The sequence below is a fragment of the Petaurus breviceps genome, unplaced genomic scaffold (assembly GCF_028583685.1).
Source record: "Petaurus breviceps papuanus isolate PSGF00001 unplaced genomic scaffold, PetGlider_PUasm1.0 38, whole genome shotgun sequence".
NCBI classification, from domain to species: Eukaryota; Metazoa; Chordata; class Mammalia; order Diprotodontia; family Petauridae; genus Petaurus; species Petaurus breviceps.
The window spans coordinates 49,195,304-49,215,844 of record NW_027186304.1 but is presented as its reverse complement, the minus strand read 5'-3'; the positions used below and the strand labels follow the sequence as shown (position 1 = coordinate 49,215,844).

Here is a 20,541-nt window from a genome sequence, read left to right as displayed (position 1 = left end):
TCATAAGAAATCACCCAATAGACAAGAAAGCACAATGCTTTTAGCATCAGAAAATCTAGGTTTTAATCTCCATTATGCTACAGACTAACTATATGACACTGGATGAGTCATTTACCTGAGTCTCAATCTCCTTTGCAAAATAAGGGTTGGACTAAACCAAGTGTGGGGAACTTTCTGCCTTTACAGAAAAAAATCTGGATTCAGTCAAAAGGCTGAACTTAAGGATCTAGAGGGCCACATGTGGCCTCAAGTTCCCTACCCCTGGACTAAACTTTTGAGCTCCATGAATTGACTGAACTCTATGAATTACTCTGAGGTCAGGTCTTTAAAAGAATGCATTCATGATAACAGTACAATCTGAGTCAATATGCTATCAAAATTCTGAAAACTTGGCTTAAAAATTAGAACGACGATGTTCAATGTATCACTTTGTCTTGTTCATATGTCACTTGAAGTTTAATAAACTATGCAGTCATTTTATACTTTTTCTGATTTCATTTCCCAAGAATGGATTTTTAAAACTAAGTAAGAAGATAGAAACCTTGTGTATTCCTGGACAAGACAGAAATATGGTGGGTTCAAAATTTGCTCATTATCATTATATGAATTCACAACACATGCCATAATAACTTCATTAAGATTATACTCAAAAAGATGGTTATTACATTACACATGCATCCACCAACAATAAAGATAAAGAATTTTTTTTTTTTGTTTTTTGGAAGGCAGTTGGGATTAAGTGACTTGTCCAAAGTCACACGGCTAGTAAGTGTGTCAAGTGTCTGAGGCTGGTTTGAACTCAGGTCCTCCTGACTCCAGGGCTGGTGCTCTATTCACTGCACCACCTAAGCCACCCCAAGAATATTTTTTATCATGGCTATCCATTTAGCAAATCCTACCTAAAAGGGACCTGTTGCTTATATAACACAAATTTGGATAAATGTTTCATTAGGTACTGATAACATCTTGTGTAAAAGGAAGCTCTGTACACAAAGCTGTGGTACAGGGATGGGCTGATTCTGTGTTTTCTTTTGTCAAAGCTACAGAATTTAAACCTCAAACGCCTAGATCTATGATGTCAAAGGATGTTGCAGTTTCCGGATGAGGCTGAATTAAAAAGAGATGATAACCACAAAACAGATTCACACTTTCCCAATATCCATCTTAGAGACAGCTACAAAGGCAGGGGATGCACAGAGGGGAGAATCTGCTTGCCTTATCTAAAGACACATAGATCTTTTATAACATTCAACACCCAACCATCTATTTCAATACTCTACGATTCTTCTGTTATAAAATTAGACCACACTTTTCAATTTAAACTTTGTCTCAGAAAGATAAACTTCACTCCTCTTTTATGCACTTAAAGTTAGGGCTCAGGGCGGCCAGGTAGCACAGCGAGTAAGAGCACCGGTTACTGAACCCCAATTGCTTAGGGGTGGCCAGGTGGCTCAGCAAGTAAGAGCACTGGCTCCAGTGTTGGGATGACCTGGAGAGTGAATCCTGGGCTCAGACACTCAGCACAACACCCAGAAATAACTGGTCATGTAACCTTGAGCAAGTTACTTAACCCTGATTGCTTAAAAAAAAAAATTAAGTTAGGGCTCACAATATTTATTTGAGCATCATATTTACTGAGTATCTCTTATGTGCTCTGAAGTGTTCTAGCTAATAATTCCTATAGGGGTGACAATCTAGTTGGGGACACCAGATCAAGAACAGCCTGAGACAATTGTCTCCAATAGTTGTTAGGAATTCACAGCTATATTATGTGATATACATATTATGAATGCTATACCACCATTCAAAGAATCTAATGAGGGCTGGTGGAACAGGAGTGACTTGGGCTAGGCTTTGAAGGATGGCCAGAGTTTGAAGGGCCTGTGAGGAGAAGTCAGGGAATGCCAAGCAAGGAGAAGAACCTAACCTCACCCCCACCCCCAAAAGGGAATAGCACAGAAAGAAAAGTATAAGAATCATTTCAAAGGAGAAACTGTTATAAATAGTCATCACTGACTAGGTATGAGGAATAACAGCATAATAAAAGGAAGAGTCAAAGATGATAAAACTTGGGGAAGAGAGGTGGCACCAGCCCTGGAGTCAGAAGGACTTGAGTTCAAATGTGGCCTCAGACATTTACTAGCTCTGTGACCCTGGCCAAGGCACTTAAGCCTGATGCCTCAAAAAAAAAAAAAAAAGACAAAGGTTTCAAGCCTGTTTAGCTGAGGAAATGGTGGTGTCACTGCCTGAAAAGGAAGAGTAAAAGAGAGAGATGGTCTGGAGGAAGAAGATGAGACATTTCATTTCAGAGGTTACATTTGAGATGAAATAAGTAACAACACAACTGGAAATGTCCCAGTAGTAGTTGGTGAAATGAAATCAGAGCTCCAAAAGCCTTGGTGATATGGAGGATCAGCAGGATAGAGCTGACTGTTAGAGCCATGAGAACAGATGAACTTTACAAGGCAAGGGGAGCAAGAGAAAAAAAAGGGTGAGAGCAAAGGCTGAGCCCAGGGTGATGGCCATAGTTAGGGCCAGGTGCTAAGGGAAGAGACAATGGGAAGAAAGGCCAAGGGAGGAGAGGTCAATGGTATCAAAAGCTTCACTGAACTATGTAAAAAAATAAAAAGAGAAATAGAAAGAGATGGGTGATGAGGAGGGAGGAAAAGGGACACTTCAGATGGTGCCTGAATCTATGATCGTCAAAACAACAATCCAAGACAATTCCAAAGGACTCATGATGAAAAAAAGCTATCCACCTCCAGAGAGAGAACTGATACTCTGAATGCAGAACTGAAGCATACTTTTTTAAAACTTTATTTTTCTCCCTTTTTTCTATTCTGTTTTCTTTTGCAACATGGCTAATATGGACCTATATAAGCAATATCAAATTGTTTGTTTTCTCAAGGAGTGGGGAGGGGCAAGAGAGGAGAAAATTTGAAACTCAAAAAAATGTTTTTAAATCAAAGTTAAAATTTTTTCTACATGTATTGGGAAATATTTAATGAAACAAATAAAAATGTCAAAAAAATAACAAATCTATGATCCTGTAAAATGAAATTTAAAAAAAGCAATGGTTTTTTGCTTGCTTGTTTTTTTAAAATTCATTTGCCTCTATCTTATTAAATGTTAACTGTTTCATGCAAGATTTTAAGTCTATAAATTTTTTTAAGGAAGGAGAAAAATATAGAGAGGCAATATGGTTGAGAGAAGGTTTTTTTTTTTCAAGATTAGGAAACCCTCCCATGGTTGGAAAGCAGAGGAGAAAGAATGAGGAAGTTCACAGAATCACAGAATTTCAAAAATAGTACAGATCTCAGTGGCCACCTGGTTTATCCTATACACGAAAGGGAGTCCCAATTACAGTGTACCAAAAGTAGTTATTCAGTTATTGCTCAGAGACATTGAATGAAGGCAAACCCACTGTCTCCAAAAGCACTCCAATTTGGGATAGCTAATTCTTATCAATCAACAAGCATTTATTAAGCAACTACTATGTGTCAGACACTCTGTTAGATGCCAGGGATATAAAAACAAAAGTGAAACCATCACCGCCCTCAAAAAGCTTATGTTCTATCTGGTAAGACAACATGTAAAAACAGAGGTATGCACCAAGTATTTTATCAATCAAAGCATTTTTTAACCACCTACTATGTGCCAGGCACTGTTACATGCTAGGGATATAAAAGCAAAAGTGAGACCTTGAGTCTATAGGCTATGCAGGGAGAAAAATCTGTGCCTCTCTAAACAGATGCGGAAATAGATACAAAAATAAACAAAAAGTCATTTGTCGGGAGGGAGGCAGGGGCATTTTGGTCAATGTTTATCAATTAGCTCTCTGGGGGGAACATGTGCTCATGACAAGTTTATTCTGCATTATTACCATTTTCTTTAGTCTAGATAATCAACAAAAGAATAAATCAAGCCCTGATCAGTATTATTTTGCTGATTTCCAAAGAATAAATGCTCATGCTGATAATTTAACCATCAGTTGAATTTAAAGCATTTCAAGCTGGTTCCAGCACACTCCAACACACAGATGGATGGGGATTGTAGGGGAATCAGGAAAGCCTTCATGAAGAACATGGTGCTTGAATTGAGCTTCAAAGTAAATAAGGTATTACAAGGGGTGGAGCTTACAAAGGAGTGCATTTCAAGAATAGGAGATAGTGTAAAGGCACGGAGGCTGGAGATGAAGTATCATGTGTGAAGAACAATAGAGGCCAATTTGGCTGTACTATAGAGTGAACACACATAAGGCTGGAAAAGGAAGTTGGGGTTAAGTTTTTATTTTTTTTTAATTATTTTTTAAATTTTAATTAATTTCTTTGTTTCCTTTTAGTTTACAGGATTCAATTCCACAATTCCTTGAGTTTCATGAGGTTAAGTTTTTATTTATTTATTTTTTTAAAGCAATAGGGGTTAAGTAACTTGCTCAAGGTTACACGACCAGTTATTTCTGGGTGTGGTGCTGTGCTGAGTATCTGAGCCTGGATTTGATCCAGGTCATCCCAACACTGGAGCCGGTGCTCTTACTCGCTGAGCCACCTGGCCGCCCCTAGAGGTTAAGTTTTTAAAAGGTTTAAAAAGTCAAACTGAAAATTTATATTTGATTCTAGAGGAAATATATAACCCTTCAGAGTTTATTGAGTAGGGAAATGACACGGGCAGTCCTGTAATTTAGGAAAATTACTTTAGCATCCGTATGGAATTTTTTCTCTAAGTTCCAATTTTTCTCTTTGCAACTTCTACCAAATCTCTCAGCTCTTCCATATGACTGTCCTTCACATACTTGAAGATTGCTATCCTACTCTGCCCTGAGTCTTCTATTTTCCAGGTTAACTAATCCCCTCCCCTCACTCTAGTTCCTTCAACAGATTGTCTATGGCAAGGACTCAAGGGTCTTTGCGTTCTAGCAGTCCTGCTCTTGCTATTCTCGGGCTTATCAATGTCCTTCCTAAATATGGTGCCCATATGGTATGTCTACTAGGACAAAGTACATCCTGATCAACACCTTCTTATTCCCAGAGGCTATGTCTTTCATAATGTAACCCAAGATTACATTAGGGTTTTTTTTGGTTGCAATATCACACTGCTGACTCAGAGTGAGCTTATAGTCCACTAAGACCTCCTGGGCCTTTCCAAACTCTTGCCCAATTATGCTTCTTCCATTTTACATTTGTAAAGCTTATGTTCTGAACCCAAATGTAAAGTTTTAAATTCATCTTATTGAATTTCATCTGAGTAGATTCAGCTCAGTGCTCTAGCTTGTCAAGATCTTTTGGGATCTTTGCTGTTCAATTTGTTAGCTATTCCTCCCTGCTTAACTTCTTGTCATCTGTAAATTTGTTAAGTGTGCCATTTGTGCCTTTATCCAAACCACAGATATAGATGTTAAATACTAAAGGGTAAAAAGCACAGATTTCTGGGGCTTTCCATCAGAGACCTACTGCTAAGTTGATGTGAATCATTAATACTTAATTAACACTGATTGAGTCTGTCTATTTAACCAATTCCAAATCTACCTGATTTCATGATTACCTAGCCCAATGGTATCAAACTCAAAAGACACAACTGCTTATGGGTTGCACATTAATTTAGAAAACCACAAATTAACATTTTGTATTATATTTTTATTTTATTAAAAATTTCCCAATTATACTTTAATCTGGTTCTGGGTACAGGAGGTCCACAAGTTTGACACCTCTGGTTTAGCCCACAGCTCTCTATCTTTTCCCTAAGAAAAACACAATATTTGGGGGTGGAGTCAAGATGGCAGAATAGAAAAACACAATATTTACCAAATACTTTGCTAAAATATAGACAAATAATATCTATAGCATACTCTTGATCTACCACATTAATAACCCTGTCAAAAATGGAAATAAGGTTAGTTTGGCATGATCTGTTGTTCTTGATGAAGCTATGATTGTTCTTTTTATGTCACTGCTTCCTTTTCCAGGTGTTCCCAAACCATCAGTCAAACTTACTGGCTTATAGATTACACACTCTATCCTCTATTTTTTTTTTTAAGTGGAACATATGCCCTTTCTTAGTCCTACAATTCTTTTCCCTTTCTCTCAGCTCTTTCAAGTACCAGTGACAGTGACTTGGCAATCACATCAGTACTGGAGGGTACAGTTCATTTGGTCTAGGTGATTTCAATTTTAATCCAGGTGGCTTGGAGAAACTGAGGATTCAATTCAGTGAACACTTATTAAACAAATACTATGTGCCCAGCATTATGACACAAAGCTAAATAGTCCATAACTTCACGGAGCTTATATTCTACTTGGATAAATAACACATAAGTTGAAAAATACAAGTGTGTATGTGTGTGTGTAGTACATGTATACACATACACACATGTTATTACCAAAATGGTTTTTGGGGAGAGATAGTGAAAGCACTAATAGGAGAGTCAGGAAAGGTCTGAGGTAGGAGGTAAGCATTGAAGGCAGGTTAATCATCAGCAGTTAGGAAAAAAAGCATTCCAAGTGTGAGATGTCAGTGCAAAAATATGAAAGCAAGAGACAGAATTCATGTATGGGAAAGAGCAAATAGGCTGGTTTGATTAGAAGGCAGAGTGAATGAAGGAGAGTAATGTGCAATCAGCCTGAAAAGAAAAGATCAAGCCAGACTGTGAAAAGTTTTAAGTTGTCACACACAGAGGAGTGTGTCTTATTTCCTAGAGACAAAAAGAAGCCACTGCCCTTTCTTGATGAGGGGAGTGATATTATTGAAGCTCTGCTCTGAGAATATTGATTTCACAGCTGTGTAGAGGATGGATTGGAGATGGGAGGGACCAGAAGTAGAGATATGTAAGAGGCTATTGCAATAGTCCAGGCAAGAGATAATGAGGGAGGAAACTGAGCTTGTGGCCATGTGACTGGAGATGCAGATCTATTGTGACACAGGAATTAAGACTTGGCAATTAACTGGACATAGGTTATAAGGACAAGGTAAGACCTGCTTAGAAAACTGGAAGAATGGTAGTGTCTTAACAGAATTAGGGAAGTCAGAGTGAGATCTGGGGAAATATACAGTTATGTAAAGGACACATGGGAAGTACTTAGCTAAGAGTTACTCTAGTATACATACCTGAGTGTTACACTCCGTGCAGTTCTGGTATACTGCTTTCATTTTCTTCATTATATCAGTTGCGGGAACTCCTTCAGAAGGAAGATATGCCCGGCAATAAGGACATGTCCACTTACTGTTCCTTAGGCTTGTAGAAATACAGGAACGGCAGAATCTACCTCCAAACAAACCAAAACATATCACTTTCTTCAAAAGGTGTGGCAAAGTTTTCACAATTACAGCAGCCTTTAAAATTTTTTTTAACCTCTTAAACTCACAAACTAAAAGCTTCATGTAGCATTTTAGCCTCCCAAGACAACCCTGTTTTGAGGAAGACATTTGACATCTCCTAGACTCCACTGTAAGTATAATTTGAATAAAAAGCCAAGAATAGACACAGACTTGGATCAAAAAGAAATACAGTCAAATGGAGAGCTTTAATACCAAAGCCATTTCATTGTGGCTTAACTTTTCTCTCTCTTCTCCTTCACAGAAGACATTAGGTAGATAGATGTCTCCTTACTCTGTGGATCTTTATTTTGGGTATGAGAAAATGTAAGCCTCATATAAATAATATTGCAACAAATAAATAAAAATTTCCCCATTAGAGCATAAGCCTCTTTAAGTCAGGACCTATCTTTTTGCTTTATTTGTATCCTTAGTGCTTAGCACAGTGTTTGGCATGTAGTAAGTGCTTAATAAATGTTTATTTATTCTGACCGAAATAGATAATACAATTCTTTTCATTAATTGTACCCCAAATCATAAAGTAATCTGATAAAATTATTGCTATTAAAATGTTTTAAAGAAATATTATTTATCAAGATTTAATATTTGATAGTAACTCTTATTGAAGTCTTAACAGAATCAAGGAATAAATGAATAGAAAATCTTATCACATTACCAAACACTGAAAGGATATAAAATTTAGACCCACATATGAATGACAATTGACATTTGCATAGCCTTTTTAAAGGTAGGTTTGTAATGTGTCTTAGATATAGATATAAGTAGATAGCTATAGATCTATAATAAATACATACATATATATAATTTATAGTATATATCACATGTAGGTGATTGTAGGTAATATCTATATATTTCTTTAGTCTCTCCTGACTCAAAGTCCAAACTCTTTTCTATTATATGTATAGTTCAGAATGTATGGCACGATGTATATCTTAAACTACCCTGTACAGAGGAACGGGATCTATACTGGGTTACAGGGTTACATACTGGGTTAATCTCTGGCAATGGAAGACCAACACCGATATTTTAAAAATTCATTTTCCTTGTTTTGCCTGGATTTTCAAAAATACAAAGGTAGACTCTTCAAACTCTGGTCCACTAAGCCTGACAATGCAATTCCTAGCAAAATTCTAGAACACATTATTAAAGGGACAGTTCATAAGCACTTAGAAACAGAAGGGATAATTGCTACTCTAACTTACCAAGTATGGACACCATACTGTCATCCAACTCCTATAACCACTGGGTTGCCAAATCTTGTCTTACTTAATTCTACAACATCTCTCCTATCTGTTCACTTCTCTCTACTCACATAGCCATGATCCTAGCTCAGATCCTTATCCCCTCTCATCTGTACTGTAACAATAGCCTCCTATTAGGTCTCTGTAATAGCAAGCAAAGTAGGATTTTTTTGTTGTTTTCCTGGATTGAGTTTTAGCCAAACAAGTACCTTTGATTGAGTCTTCTCTTTGACTGAATCAAGAATCTTTGATTCGAAACAGTATATACTGTATTGCTTGGAGGGAGAGGACAGAGTAGAAGACCTGAGACAGAGAAGTGAGCGTGAGCGAGTCAGGGGAACTTGCTTGTGGGGAGGCCTAACAGAAAAAATGCTTGTGATGTAGTTGCTCTATCTGTTGATCTGTGTTGATTTCTCAGACAGAAGCCCTGTCTGTTGGTCTTCATGAGCGAATTAAGCTGAAGAGTGAATATGTGCCCATGGGAAGGAGGCTTAGCTTAAAACTCTCTTAAGAGCTGTTAAAGTGAATTGAGATAATAGTGCTGGTAACATACTATATGATTAGACCCTTAAAATTATTCACAGCAGCAGTCCTCAGGTGTGTGGCCGTGATTGGTGTTATAGTCTCCCTGAGTCAAGTCTCAGATTCATCTGATGAAATTCTAATAAAGCTGCCCCCAGCCCCCATATTCTAAATTTATTCTAGTTCCCACTGAACAGCAGGCCCACTGTACCTACCCAGCCCCCTGCCAATACCCTAACTTCTCACTAGAACAAGTATGTCTATGAACTCATAGTTTTCACAGAACAAACAGCAGGTGTGTCCATGTGATGGGAACCCAGCCACTACCTCTAGTCAGCCATTGCCCCCAGACTCATTCCCATAGAAACAGGTGTGCTCACAATCACATCATCCATTTAGCCCAAAACAGGACCACAATAGCTAGCCAATCAGAAGACAGTACCACCAGGATGTAGAGTAGGATGCTTGACCACCAAACTGCAGAAGGAGCCCATCCTACTATAGCACCTGTACAGTAATACCGGTAGTAAAGAACTGTCCTAGAGTGAACTTATGACAGAGAGGCTTATTACAACATCATGATCATCTATACAAACCATGTTCCCAAAGCTCAGGTTTGACCACATCATTCCTTTTTGCATAACCTCTAATGGTTGTGTGTTTTTAAAAATTATTTCTAGGATCAATTATAAGCTCATCTGCGTGATATTTAAACCCTTACTGACCTGCACCCATCCCACTTTTCCAGTCTTCTTCCCCATTACTTCCCTTTACAATACTCTTCCAGCCAAACGGACATTTTTCCCATTCCTTACACATCACATTCTGTATTCCACTTCCAATTGGCTCCCCCCCATACCTACAATGCTCTTTGTCCTCACCCCTGCCTCTCAGCTTCTCTAGCTTAGTTCATCCTTCTTCAAGCCTTCAGTTTCAAGGCTCAACTCGAGTGCTACCTTCTACATTAAGTTTTTGCTGACTCCTCCAAATTACTTGGTATCTATTTTGTAAATACATACATATATACATGACATACATGTATATGTGTGTGTGTGTATACACAAATGTCTCTCCTCACTAAACTATAACCCCTTAGAGGGCAAGAATTGTTTCAATTTTTGTATTTATGTATAGGCTGCTTAGCATAGTGCCTGGTACACAATAAACATTTAATAAATACTTGTCAATTGACTAGAATGACAAAACCCAAAGATTAATTATTAATAGATCAATGTCAAGCCAGAAATTAACAGAGTGCTTTAGGCATTTCTTTTTGGACCTGTGCTGCTCAACACATTTAATGATTTGAATGAAATAGATAATGTGCTTAAAATGTGTGAACACCATGAGACTGAATAGGGTAGCTAACATATTGGATGACAGAATTGGTATTCAGAAGTATCTCAGCAGGCCAGAAGGATAGATTGAGTCTATGATGATTTTTCTCTTTTTATTATATTTTATTAATTTTTTTAACATCACTTAAGTTTCCCCAAGTCCCTCCCCTTCCAGAGATCCAGACTTCATAATCATCAAAAGAAGAAAACAGTAATATCATATTCTGCATTTTAAGTACAAGTCTGTCAGAAACAGATTTGTTTAATTTATCGTTATTATAATATCTAAGCATCTCCAGTTTAGGGGGTAAAAAAGAGAGCTGTCCAAACTGAAATAGTCCTGTGCTCTTGGACATGTCTCTCCTATCAAGAGAGTTTGAGGTAACCTTATAGAAGAAAAATCACAATGTTAGAATACAGTTTGGAGGTTAACATTTCAGAATAGTAGCCTATCAATTGTCATTATTGAATTTTTTCCATTAGCCTCAAAGGTTGAAAGGGAACTTCTTTTTGCAATCAGTACCATATAAATTAATATCATCATAATCCTTTCTGAATGAAGAAGCATGGGCCATAGGCTTCAGAAAATAAGGGAAAAGGAGCCTTTCTTTTTTAAAGCAATTGGGGTTAAGTAACTTGCTCAAGGTTACATGGCCAGTTATTTCTGGGTGTGGTGCTAAATATCTGAGCCCAGATTTGATCCCCAGGTCATCCTGACACTGGGGCTGGTGCTCTTACCCACTGTGCCACCTGGCCGCCCCTGGAGCCTTTCTTTAGATGAATAAATAGTCCACTTTGGGGGATTAAGAAGGCAATGTTAATTTTTTTCATCTTCTATATTTAAATTTTTATTGATATTTTGTTTCTACACTGCCTAAATTTCCCCTAGAATTCTTCCCCTTCCTTTATTACAGAGAACTATTCTATGTAATAAGTAATTTTTAAAAAGAGGAAGAAATTTTTTTTTACAAAGCTGAAAATCATCTGAAAATATATGTAATGCTCCACACCCTTGAATCTCCAATCTCTACAAATGGTGGTGGGGAGAGGTATTTTCTCATATCTGTATTAATTTCTACCCCTAATCCATTCCCTTAAGAAATGGCCTTTTCAAAACCAGCCTTGGACCTTGGGCAAGTCATTTAACCCCAATTGCCCTACCTTCCCCCCTCCAAAAAAAGCCAAAAAAAAAAAATGGCCTTTTGTTCTTAACTTCATCTAAGGAGACACATCTGGAAAGGGTCTGGAGACCAGAGAATTATTAATATCTTAATTCTTCTAGCTGAAGGTTATTGTGTTTAATATGAATGTATATGATGTATAATCTATATCAGATTGCATGACATCTTGGGTAGTGGGGCGGGAAGAGAGGGGGAGAAAATTTAGAATTCAAATTTCATGGAAGTGAATGCTGAAAACTAAAAACAAATAGAGTTAAAAAAATTTTAAATAAGTTTTTAATGTTTCTACATTAAAAAACATTTAAGGGAAAAAAAGAGCATGGGGGGGGGGATTGACCAGCAAACTAGCTAGGTCAATACACTGAAAAAAAATCTAACAATATCTGTAACGTTCCCCATCTTTACAGGGAGATTGGGGGGTAGGGAGAGAGGTGTCTGCTCATCTCCCTTCTTTGAGACAAGTTTCTTATGATGAAAATTTAAAAGACAAATATTTAGTCCTATATTTGGGTTAAAAAGTCCAACTCATTTCAGAAATGAGATGGAAGTTTAGGTAGGTAAAAATTCACATGAAAAAGACTTGAGAATTTTAGTGGACTGTCAGAGCAATATGAATCAAGACTGTGTCCCAGTAGATTAAATGACCTGGTGATGTTCAGCCTTAAGAGAAGCTAATAAGTAAGTACTTGAAAGAAGGGGAATTCAACTAGCTGTGCTTGGTCCCAGGAGGGCAGAATTAGGAACAATGGATGGAAGTTGCAGAAAGGCAGATTCAGGCTGGACAGGAGTAAATACTTTGCAAACAATTAGAAGCCTCCAAAAGTAGAATGCATTTCTTTACTTGGTAATGAGTTCCCTGTCACTAAGGGTCTACAAACTGTAGCTAGATAACAACATGTGTGTAGGGGAACATTTCAGAAGGGCACTTATTCAACTACAAACTGTACGTCTGAGAATTCTTCCAACTCTGTACTCCCAGAATTTTGTTTTTCTTTAAAGCCTTTCATCCTGCTTGATTTAACTCTTTTTTTTTTTTTTAAGTATCTCAAGCTATGAGAGCCTACCTATCTTTCCTCTGAACATTTTGAAATAGGATCTCCTAAAATTTAGGCTACGTTTTCAACTTTCCCCTCTTTATCAATAACCCTAAGATAGCACATTCATTGTCTCTCAATGTTCTCATCACTTTCACTTTATCAGCAATCTCTTCTTTATTAAGCAGAACCAGGCCCATAACAGTCATTCTCTATGCTTGCTTTGAGAACAAGTAAAAAATTTATCAGAGGTTTTATTTTTAGCCGGAGACCTGGATGTGCTAGGGATTACCTGATGAGTCAACAAGCAAAATGCTCCATTATGAGGATTAAAGGAGGAACTAGGAAGAAATGTAAAGGTCAAAGTCAGAAATCCACAATAAACTACATCAGGGCTCTAGGCAGGAAAAGTTGAGTGGGGGATCCAAAGCCAAGTGAGGTTCACAGAGTCAGAGGGGGAGCACTGGATTAGGGATAAATTTCTCCAGACAAAGAATGAGCCTGAGGAAGCATAACTGTAAGGTAGCTGGTTGCTGGTCACCATTCCTCCCCTGAAACAAATAAAGACAAGGCAGCTGCAGGCTAGGACAGGCCCTCATCACAAAGGACTGCCTCAACCCCACCTTAGGGATCCACCAGCAGTAACTGATCATCCATTTCCTCGATGTACCCCCAAGTGAGTAACAACCAATTCTGACCTGACTTGGATAGATAAAAAAGATTAACAAAAGAAGGGGAGAAAGTCTCATTTGCCCTTCTATACTTTCGGTTTTAAGTTAAAGTTAAGTTTAAGGAACCACCTGGTGTAGGCAGCATAAGCAGTGGTTCATTCTGGTGAAAAAATTTTGAATGTGGAAGGGAACCAAATGAGTTTGCCAAAAGGAGGGATATGGAAATTCTGTTCACAACCAGAACAAAGAGCACAGATTTGTTAAAACAAAGAATGGGAGAGCTGCTTGGAAGGAAAATTGTCCTGGGGGTAGTGGGCAGTTTTAGGACTTTTTCCAGTGGCCTGGCTTCCTCCCAAGCAGAATAGAACAAAGAGAAAAACTAAACAAAAAGATTTAATATTTTCCAAAAGAATTCACAAGAACCTAGCAATCTGAAAGTACCTTTCAACTGAAACACCACCACCAAAAGAGAAATACTGTCAAAGGTGAGCTTTACACAATCTAATCATTCAAAAAACAGGAAAATAATGGGCAGTTAAGTAACACCTATAGGAGCTCTAAGTTACTCAATCCAGTCCAACAAGATAACCTCCAAGCCTAGATGGCCCATTTGCACATAAACACATTTTAAAGCATTAAAAAAAATACAAATTTGTAAAAAAGTTATCTTTTATTGCTCATTATCTTATTTTTTTATGCATAAATTTGCCCAAGAATATGTGAAATGAGTAAGAACTGTGGCTACTAGGTGGTTCAGTGGATTGTCAGGTAGACGAATTCACATCTGGCTTCATTAAAGTTAACACATTTATTATCTGTGTGACCCTAGGCAAGTCACACAACTTGTCTGCCTCAGTTTCCTCATATTTAAAAGGGGGATAATAATAGTACTTGACTCCAAGAGTGGTTGTATGGGCAAAGCAAGGTACTTGTAAAGTTCTTTACAAATCAGAAAGGGTCATATAAATGCTAGCTATAATTATAATTAAAGGCCTTAGACACTACCGGTGATGTTACCTTAGGCAAATCACTTGAAGGTCTTAGAACCTCAGGTAACTCTCTAAGATTTCTGCATGGATTTTACCCTGCTAGTGATGAAGAACTGCCCATCACAAATAGAATATTGGCATCAGGAAGTAGTTACACCTCAATTTTAGTTAAAGATGGCATTTCACTATAAACATACTTTTAATACACCATACAACTTTTAACTACCACCACCTTCACTCTCCCAAGCTGAAAGCATTATATTTCTAGTATGTATTTCTGGTATACATGCCCATGTCACAATATACAAAAGTGAAAAAGATTCCTATTACATTTATAGGCAAAACCCTGAGAATCTTTTTAGCCTATTTTTATAAATTGGTGGAGGGAGAAGGGAAGAGGGAGCACAGATCTCAAATACTTCAATGTTTACAAATTAAATACCTTATAAAACATGCCCTTTAAAAAGTATTTCTACATTATATTTTTATCCAAATCATATCATAACTTTGCTTAGGTATTACTAGTGCAGTAATAGGCCAAATTAAAGCAATCTGTCTTCCCCTACAATCTCCTCCAATTTTCCTTCTTCACACCTTTTTTCAGGCTGTTTCCTAAACTTAGAATGCTTTCCCTCCTGTTTCTTCCCAAGGTGAACTGCTATCCATAGTCTAAAGCCCAATTTAAATGCCAGCTACTCCAATGACGGCTTCCTTGATCTTTAAGTAGTTAGTAAGCACCTTCCCCCCCCCCAGCTGTGCCTCTGTAACAAATTAAATTACAAAACAAGAGATTAGATTAAAAAAAAACAAACCTCATACAATCATAATTGAAGCAATGAGTGTGAGTAGCAAAGAAATCCACTGTGGCTTGACCTAAGTTAAGACTTCTTAACCATTGAAGCTATCCCAAAATGGAATGGCACTTTTCCCCACTAGGTTTTCAAGTAAAGGCTGGATGTTGAAGAGAGAATTCCTTGGCTTGGGTTGGATTAGAATATATCCCACCCCCACTCCCCACCCATAGTTCCTATCCAACGTGGAGACCTTTATGTGGCAAGATCAGTTGGTGGCATTTACCCCTCTAGCTAAAACACATGGACAGCATATGTTTTCATCCTTCTTTGTATTCCCAGGGCTTAGCAAAGTGCTTAATACAAAGTAAGCCCTTAATTAATGCTTTCTGATTGATTGTGATAGTGGAGTTTTGGTGGTAGAATCAAGTAATATACTTTGTACAACTGCTGAGTTGTGTGCATCTAAGCACTAACAGGGATTGTAGATTTAGAGCTGAAGGAGAATGACCTTAGAAGGTCATATGGTCCAATCCCCTCACTTTACAGATGAAAAATTTGAGATTGCGTAATTTGTCCAAGGTTGCAGAGAGCCAGGATTTGAAGCCACATTCTCTGGCTCCAAACCAAGTGTGCTTGTCAGTAATTGTTGTTGTTCAGTGATGTCTGACTCATTACCCCATTTGGATTTTTTTTTAAGCAAAGATACTTGAGTGATTTGCCATTTCCTTCTCCAGCTCATTTTGCAGATGAGGAAGCTGAGGGAGAAAAGGGGGCTAAGTTACTTTTCTAGGGTTACTAGTAAATGTTGGAAGTCAAATTTGAACTCTAGGCCAGGTGCTCTACCCAGCACCACCTAGCCTACGACTTTACACTAAACAGCCTACTCAAGGCCAAGAAATTCTAAGCCACTGTATTTCTGGTCTGGGCTGCTAGGTGGTGCGATGGCAGAGGGCTTGGCCTGGGAGTCAGGAAGGCCACAGGTCAAGTGACCTCAGACGCTGGTTTAACAGCTATGTGACCCTTGGCAAGTCATTTAACCTTCATCAATCTAGTCTCAGTTTCCTCATCTGTAAAAAGGGGATAATAATAGCACCTACGTCCCTGGGTTGTAGTGAAGATAAAGGGGGATATTTGTAAAGCTCTTTGTAAATATTAAAGCGATTTATACACACGTATGTATATATATAGACTTACTTAGATTACACATTAAGGAATTAGAAATCACGTGTAACAATGCACTTTCATAAAGCTCAGCCTGAGTAAGTTGCTTGAAAAAGAAACCATTTAACCCATACTTCCTATAAGCATTTTTTTCTCTTAAATACTGTAAGATCTTAACCTTCCAGTCTCTTCGTTGCTTATGTAAGAGTTCATTCCAGCAGGATGTGTTTTGTTTAAGCTACCAAACTCGAAACAACCCGCTGCCTAACTTTAACAAAGTAGCAGCGAAGGAGACTCGGGCACTACCGCTCCGGTAACTTTACCTCCAGCCGGAGCGGAGGTGGGAGGGAGGAAGAAGGGGGTTGGGGATGGCTCGGTCAGTTGTTTTCGCCAGAGGAGGAAGCGCTGTGGGCGTTTCAGGACACGTGCGCAGCCCCAACAAAACGCGACGCGTCTGGGTGTCCGGGGCAGGGGGAGGCACAGCGCCCGCCCGGCTGTTTACTTGGAGAACTGCGCTTTGGCCTCAGCCAGCCACTTCCTAGTTGCACGGTCCCCAGTGGCACACAGAGACAGTTGCCCTGGTCGATCCAGAAGACACCGGCACTCCATGTGGACACAGAACGGAGCGCGGCTACCGCGAGCATCCTAACCCTGAGCACAGTCTAGCGGAACTGGGCTGGTCACTGACCCACTAACCTCCAACCAGACCCAGGTGCTCAGACACGGCTTGGACGCAAAAAGTGGCCGCTTTGTCTCTCCCTCTTTCTCCCAATCTTTGTGCCACCTTCAGACAAGGCATTTTCCCGCAGCCGAGACCCGACGGGTCCAGGTTCTACAGTGCCACACCTCCAGCAGAAGCTCCTACTCAGTGCGCGCGGTTTTACTAAGTTAAAGCTCTTAATGCTCTCCACTGACCTAGAACAGCCCCCTTCTTCCTTCCACCTAGCTTCTCTCGGGCCCAGCGGGCACCGGCAACAGGAGTCTCGCACCCGGGCCGCTCACCCTCACTTACACGTGGCCGCAGCGGGTCCGTATGGGCTGATGCAGCACTTCGAGGCAGACCGAACAATCGAAGGAGGTGATGGGCAGCTCCACTTCGCTCCTCCTGGGCAGGGCGGAGGGGGTGGCCCTGGTGGCCGGGGCTGCTCGGCCGCTGTCACTGCTCAGCGCGGAGCCCATCGCCTCCCTGCTCTCACGCCCAGACAGCTGCTGCTAAGCTGGGTGCCTTTGGTTCAATTGTTTTGTTGTCCTGCGGTTAAGGAAGGAAGTCCCGGCCCAGCTGGGATCGCCGCCTCCCTGCCCCCACAGTCCTGCGCTCCAGAGCCAACCCCCGCCCCTTCTAACCTTCCGAGTGGAGTTTCGCCCGTAACTCCGCCAGTCAGAAATTACCATCTTTCTCCAGCTGCCCCCAACATAGGGAGGAGACGGGCAGCGGCAGCAAGTACTGCAGTGTCCTCCCCTCCTGGGAGGCTTGAAACCTGAAACCCAAACTGCACAAAGGAATACCAGCTGCTTACTGTTAGCTCTTCCTCCCTCAGAGCAAGAGAAAGCAGGGATGGGAACCTTTTTTAACCTTCAGGTTTCTATTTGAGATTGCTCGGTTCACTAACCACATCAGGAACTCTATTCAAGCAAAGCTCAGGCTTTTCCATTTCCCAGGAATATACAGTCCTTAACCACTGTGGGAGGTTAAGGGGGTCGAGGCAAACAATTTAATTGCAATTTAGCAGTTAGGTGCTGTAATGCTCCAGAAACTAGGGTTCAAAACTGTGATAGATATTAAGAATTTAAGAGTCCAGGTGTGATCTGTAAGGATAAACTGCAACTGAGATACTGTAAGGCCTATACTATAAGAACAATATATAATATAGTTCTTAATAAACCCATTAACTAAAAAGTATTAAAGCACCCACTGTACAGTAAAAAATAAATGGTAGTTACTTTGAGGGCAGGGACTGATGTGGAGGGGGGGGGAAGGGGAAAGTATCTTTAGTATTTAGCACCTTTCCTTGTATGCTCTATACATTTTGTTGAATCAGATCTCCAGGAGTGCTGTACTAGGTGATGAGGAAGATGGAAAAGTTTAAATAAGACATAGCTTATGTACTCAAGGAACTTAGAGTCCAATGGGGTAAGACACAAACAGTTCCTTCTTAGAGTTTGTAGGAACTTCAAAGGCCAGAAAATTGATCCTAGTCTATCTAAACAAGAATCCCCTCTATAAAATACCCCTCAAATGGAGAACCAGACATTATTTGAAAACCTCCAAATAAGGGAGAATCTGCTACTTCCCAAGGCATCCTGTTCCCTTTTGAATCCAACTGTTAGGATATTTTCCCTTATATTGGGCCTAATTCAAATGAAATAATATTTGTAAAAGGCTTAGCACAGTGTCCAAACATAATAGGTTTTATATAAAAGATAGCTAGCTATTAGCTGATTCTACCCTTAGTCTTCTCTTCTCCAAACAACCCACACATAAATACATGAGGCTGCTAGGTATCACCATGGATAGGACTCTAAACCTGGAGTCAGGAAGGTCTGAGTTCAAACTCAGCCCCTGACTCTACCTGTGAGCCTGGGCAAGTTATTTAACCTCTGTGCCCCAATTTCCTCAACTGTAAAATGGGGTTAATGATAGTATCTACCTCCCAGGGTTGTTGTGAGGATCAAAATGTGATATTTGTAAAGCACTTAGCACAGTATCTTACACATAGGTAGCATTACATAAATGCTTCTCCTTCTTTCATCATCATCATCAATATTATTCAATATTACTTGACTACATTGGGAAAAACAGTATGGAGCTGAACTTTTACGCTAGGAAGTCCTGGGTTCAAGTTCTTCTTCTGACACATACTGGCTGAGTGACCCTGAACAAGTCACAACTTCTCAATGCTCAGCTGCTGCTGGTGCTGTTTGTCCTTCTTTCACTAAGGGGAGGACCAGGACATCAAGGAGGTGACTGCAAGTGAATTGGATTTAAGTGAGGGAGGGCTGTTCCAAGTCAACAGCCACACTTTCTCCTCCAGAGCCATCCAGATCAGTGCTCTAGTCAGCTTGAGAAAGTGCATTGGTAGAAGTTTCTTACCTAGAGATCCCTTGATCCATGAACTCAGAGATCTACTTCCTATTCTGTTCCCTCCCCGCTAACACTTCCCTAGAATATAGACTCCTTGAGAGTAAGGATTGTTTCCTTACTTAATAGTTTGATTGCTTGATCCTAGCCATCCTCCTCTGGAGTAATCTCCAGTTTTTCACTGCGTTTCCTAAAATGTGGTTCCAAGAACTGAACAAAATCCTGCTAATGTGTGCTCAGTGCAGAGTACAGTGTAACGCCACATCCCACATGCTGGAACGTGTATCTTTTAAGGCAGTCAGATATCTCATTACAATTAGTTAAGTAATAGTTTAAAGTATTATCCTACTTGAAGGCATTTGCTTTTTAATAAGCATCTCTCAAATGATTCTGACCCTGCAAGGCCCTTTGGTATAGTCAGGAGTACCTGAATTAAAAAAAATATATATGAAAGACATGCTTTGAAGTTTAGTCTCCATTGTTATAATTTTCTCCTTCACTTTCTTAAGTCAATCAACACAATAATAAATCTGGCTTTGATTTGTAGCATTTGCCAATTTCCTATTTGAGTATGAACTAGCCCATCCTGAAAATTTAACACACAGCTCTCTAGAGCCTGTAGGAAGCTGGTTGCAGCATACTCCTGAGGTAGGAGATAGAGGTGGCCTTGGAGTCAGTTGGGGAAAAAAAAGTCCTTCCCTGTGATACTTACTGCACACTGGATGTATGATCCTACTCAAGTCACACTAACTCAGTGTACCAACCAACTCTCCAAACTGAGTTGTAGGGTAGGTGGAGGCCTGCATTGGTGGAGGCCACCTGGAGTTCCACATATGGATAAAATCACAGACCTAGTTTATAAAAAAAGAGCATATGGACTTTTTGGCTGCCACATCACACTGTTGAAGTATAATGAGTTTGTAATCAACCAAACCCCCCAGATCACACATATTTTGCATCTGTCCTGTTCTCTTTACCTAGAAGACCACTACTCTAGTTTAAGACTTCATTGTGCTTTGTTTATTCTATTATGATAGCCTCCTAATTGGTGTCCCTGCTTTAAGTCTCTCCTTTCTCCAGTCCATCTTCCACACAGTTGTCAAAATAATGTTCCTAAGGCATAGATCTGAAGATGTCACTTCTGGTCAAAAATTTTCAATGGCTCTCCATTGCCTATAGGATAAAATATAAATTTCCTGGTCT

General features: G+C 39.5%; 1 protein-coding gene across 1 annotated transcript in view; it reads right to left on the bottom strand.

Annotated features, from left to right (window-relative positions):
- Positions 1-17,577, bottom strand: part of RNF125 (ring finger protein 125) — a 45,619-nt gene extending 28,042 nt beyond the window's left edge. The window contains exons 1-2 of the mRNA XM_069099865.1: positions 17,272-17,577; positions 7,102-7,255 (exon numbers count right to left, since the gene is read on the bottom strand). Of these exons, the coding sequence (XP_068955966.1) occupies positions 7,102-7,255; positions 17,272-17,438 (321 nt within the window). The 5' untranslated portion in view covers positions 17,439-17,577. The remainder of the gene's footprint in view (positions 1-7,101; positions 7,256-17,271) is intronic.
- Positions 17,578-20,541: the final 2,964 nt, after the last annotated feature.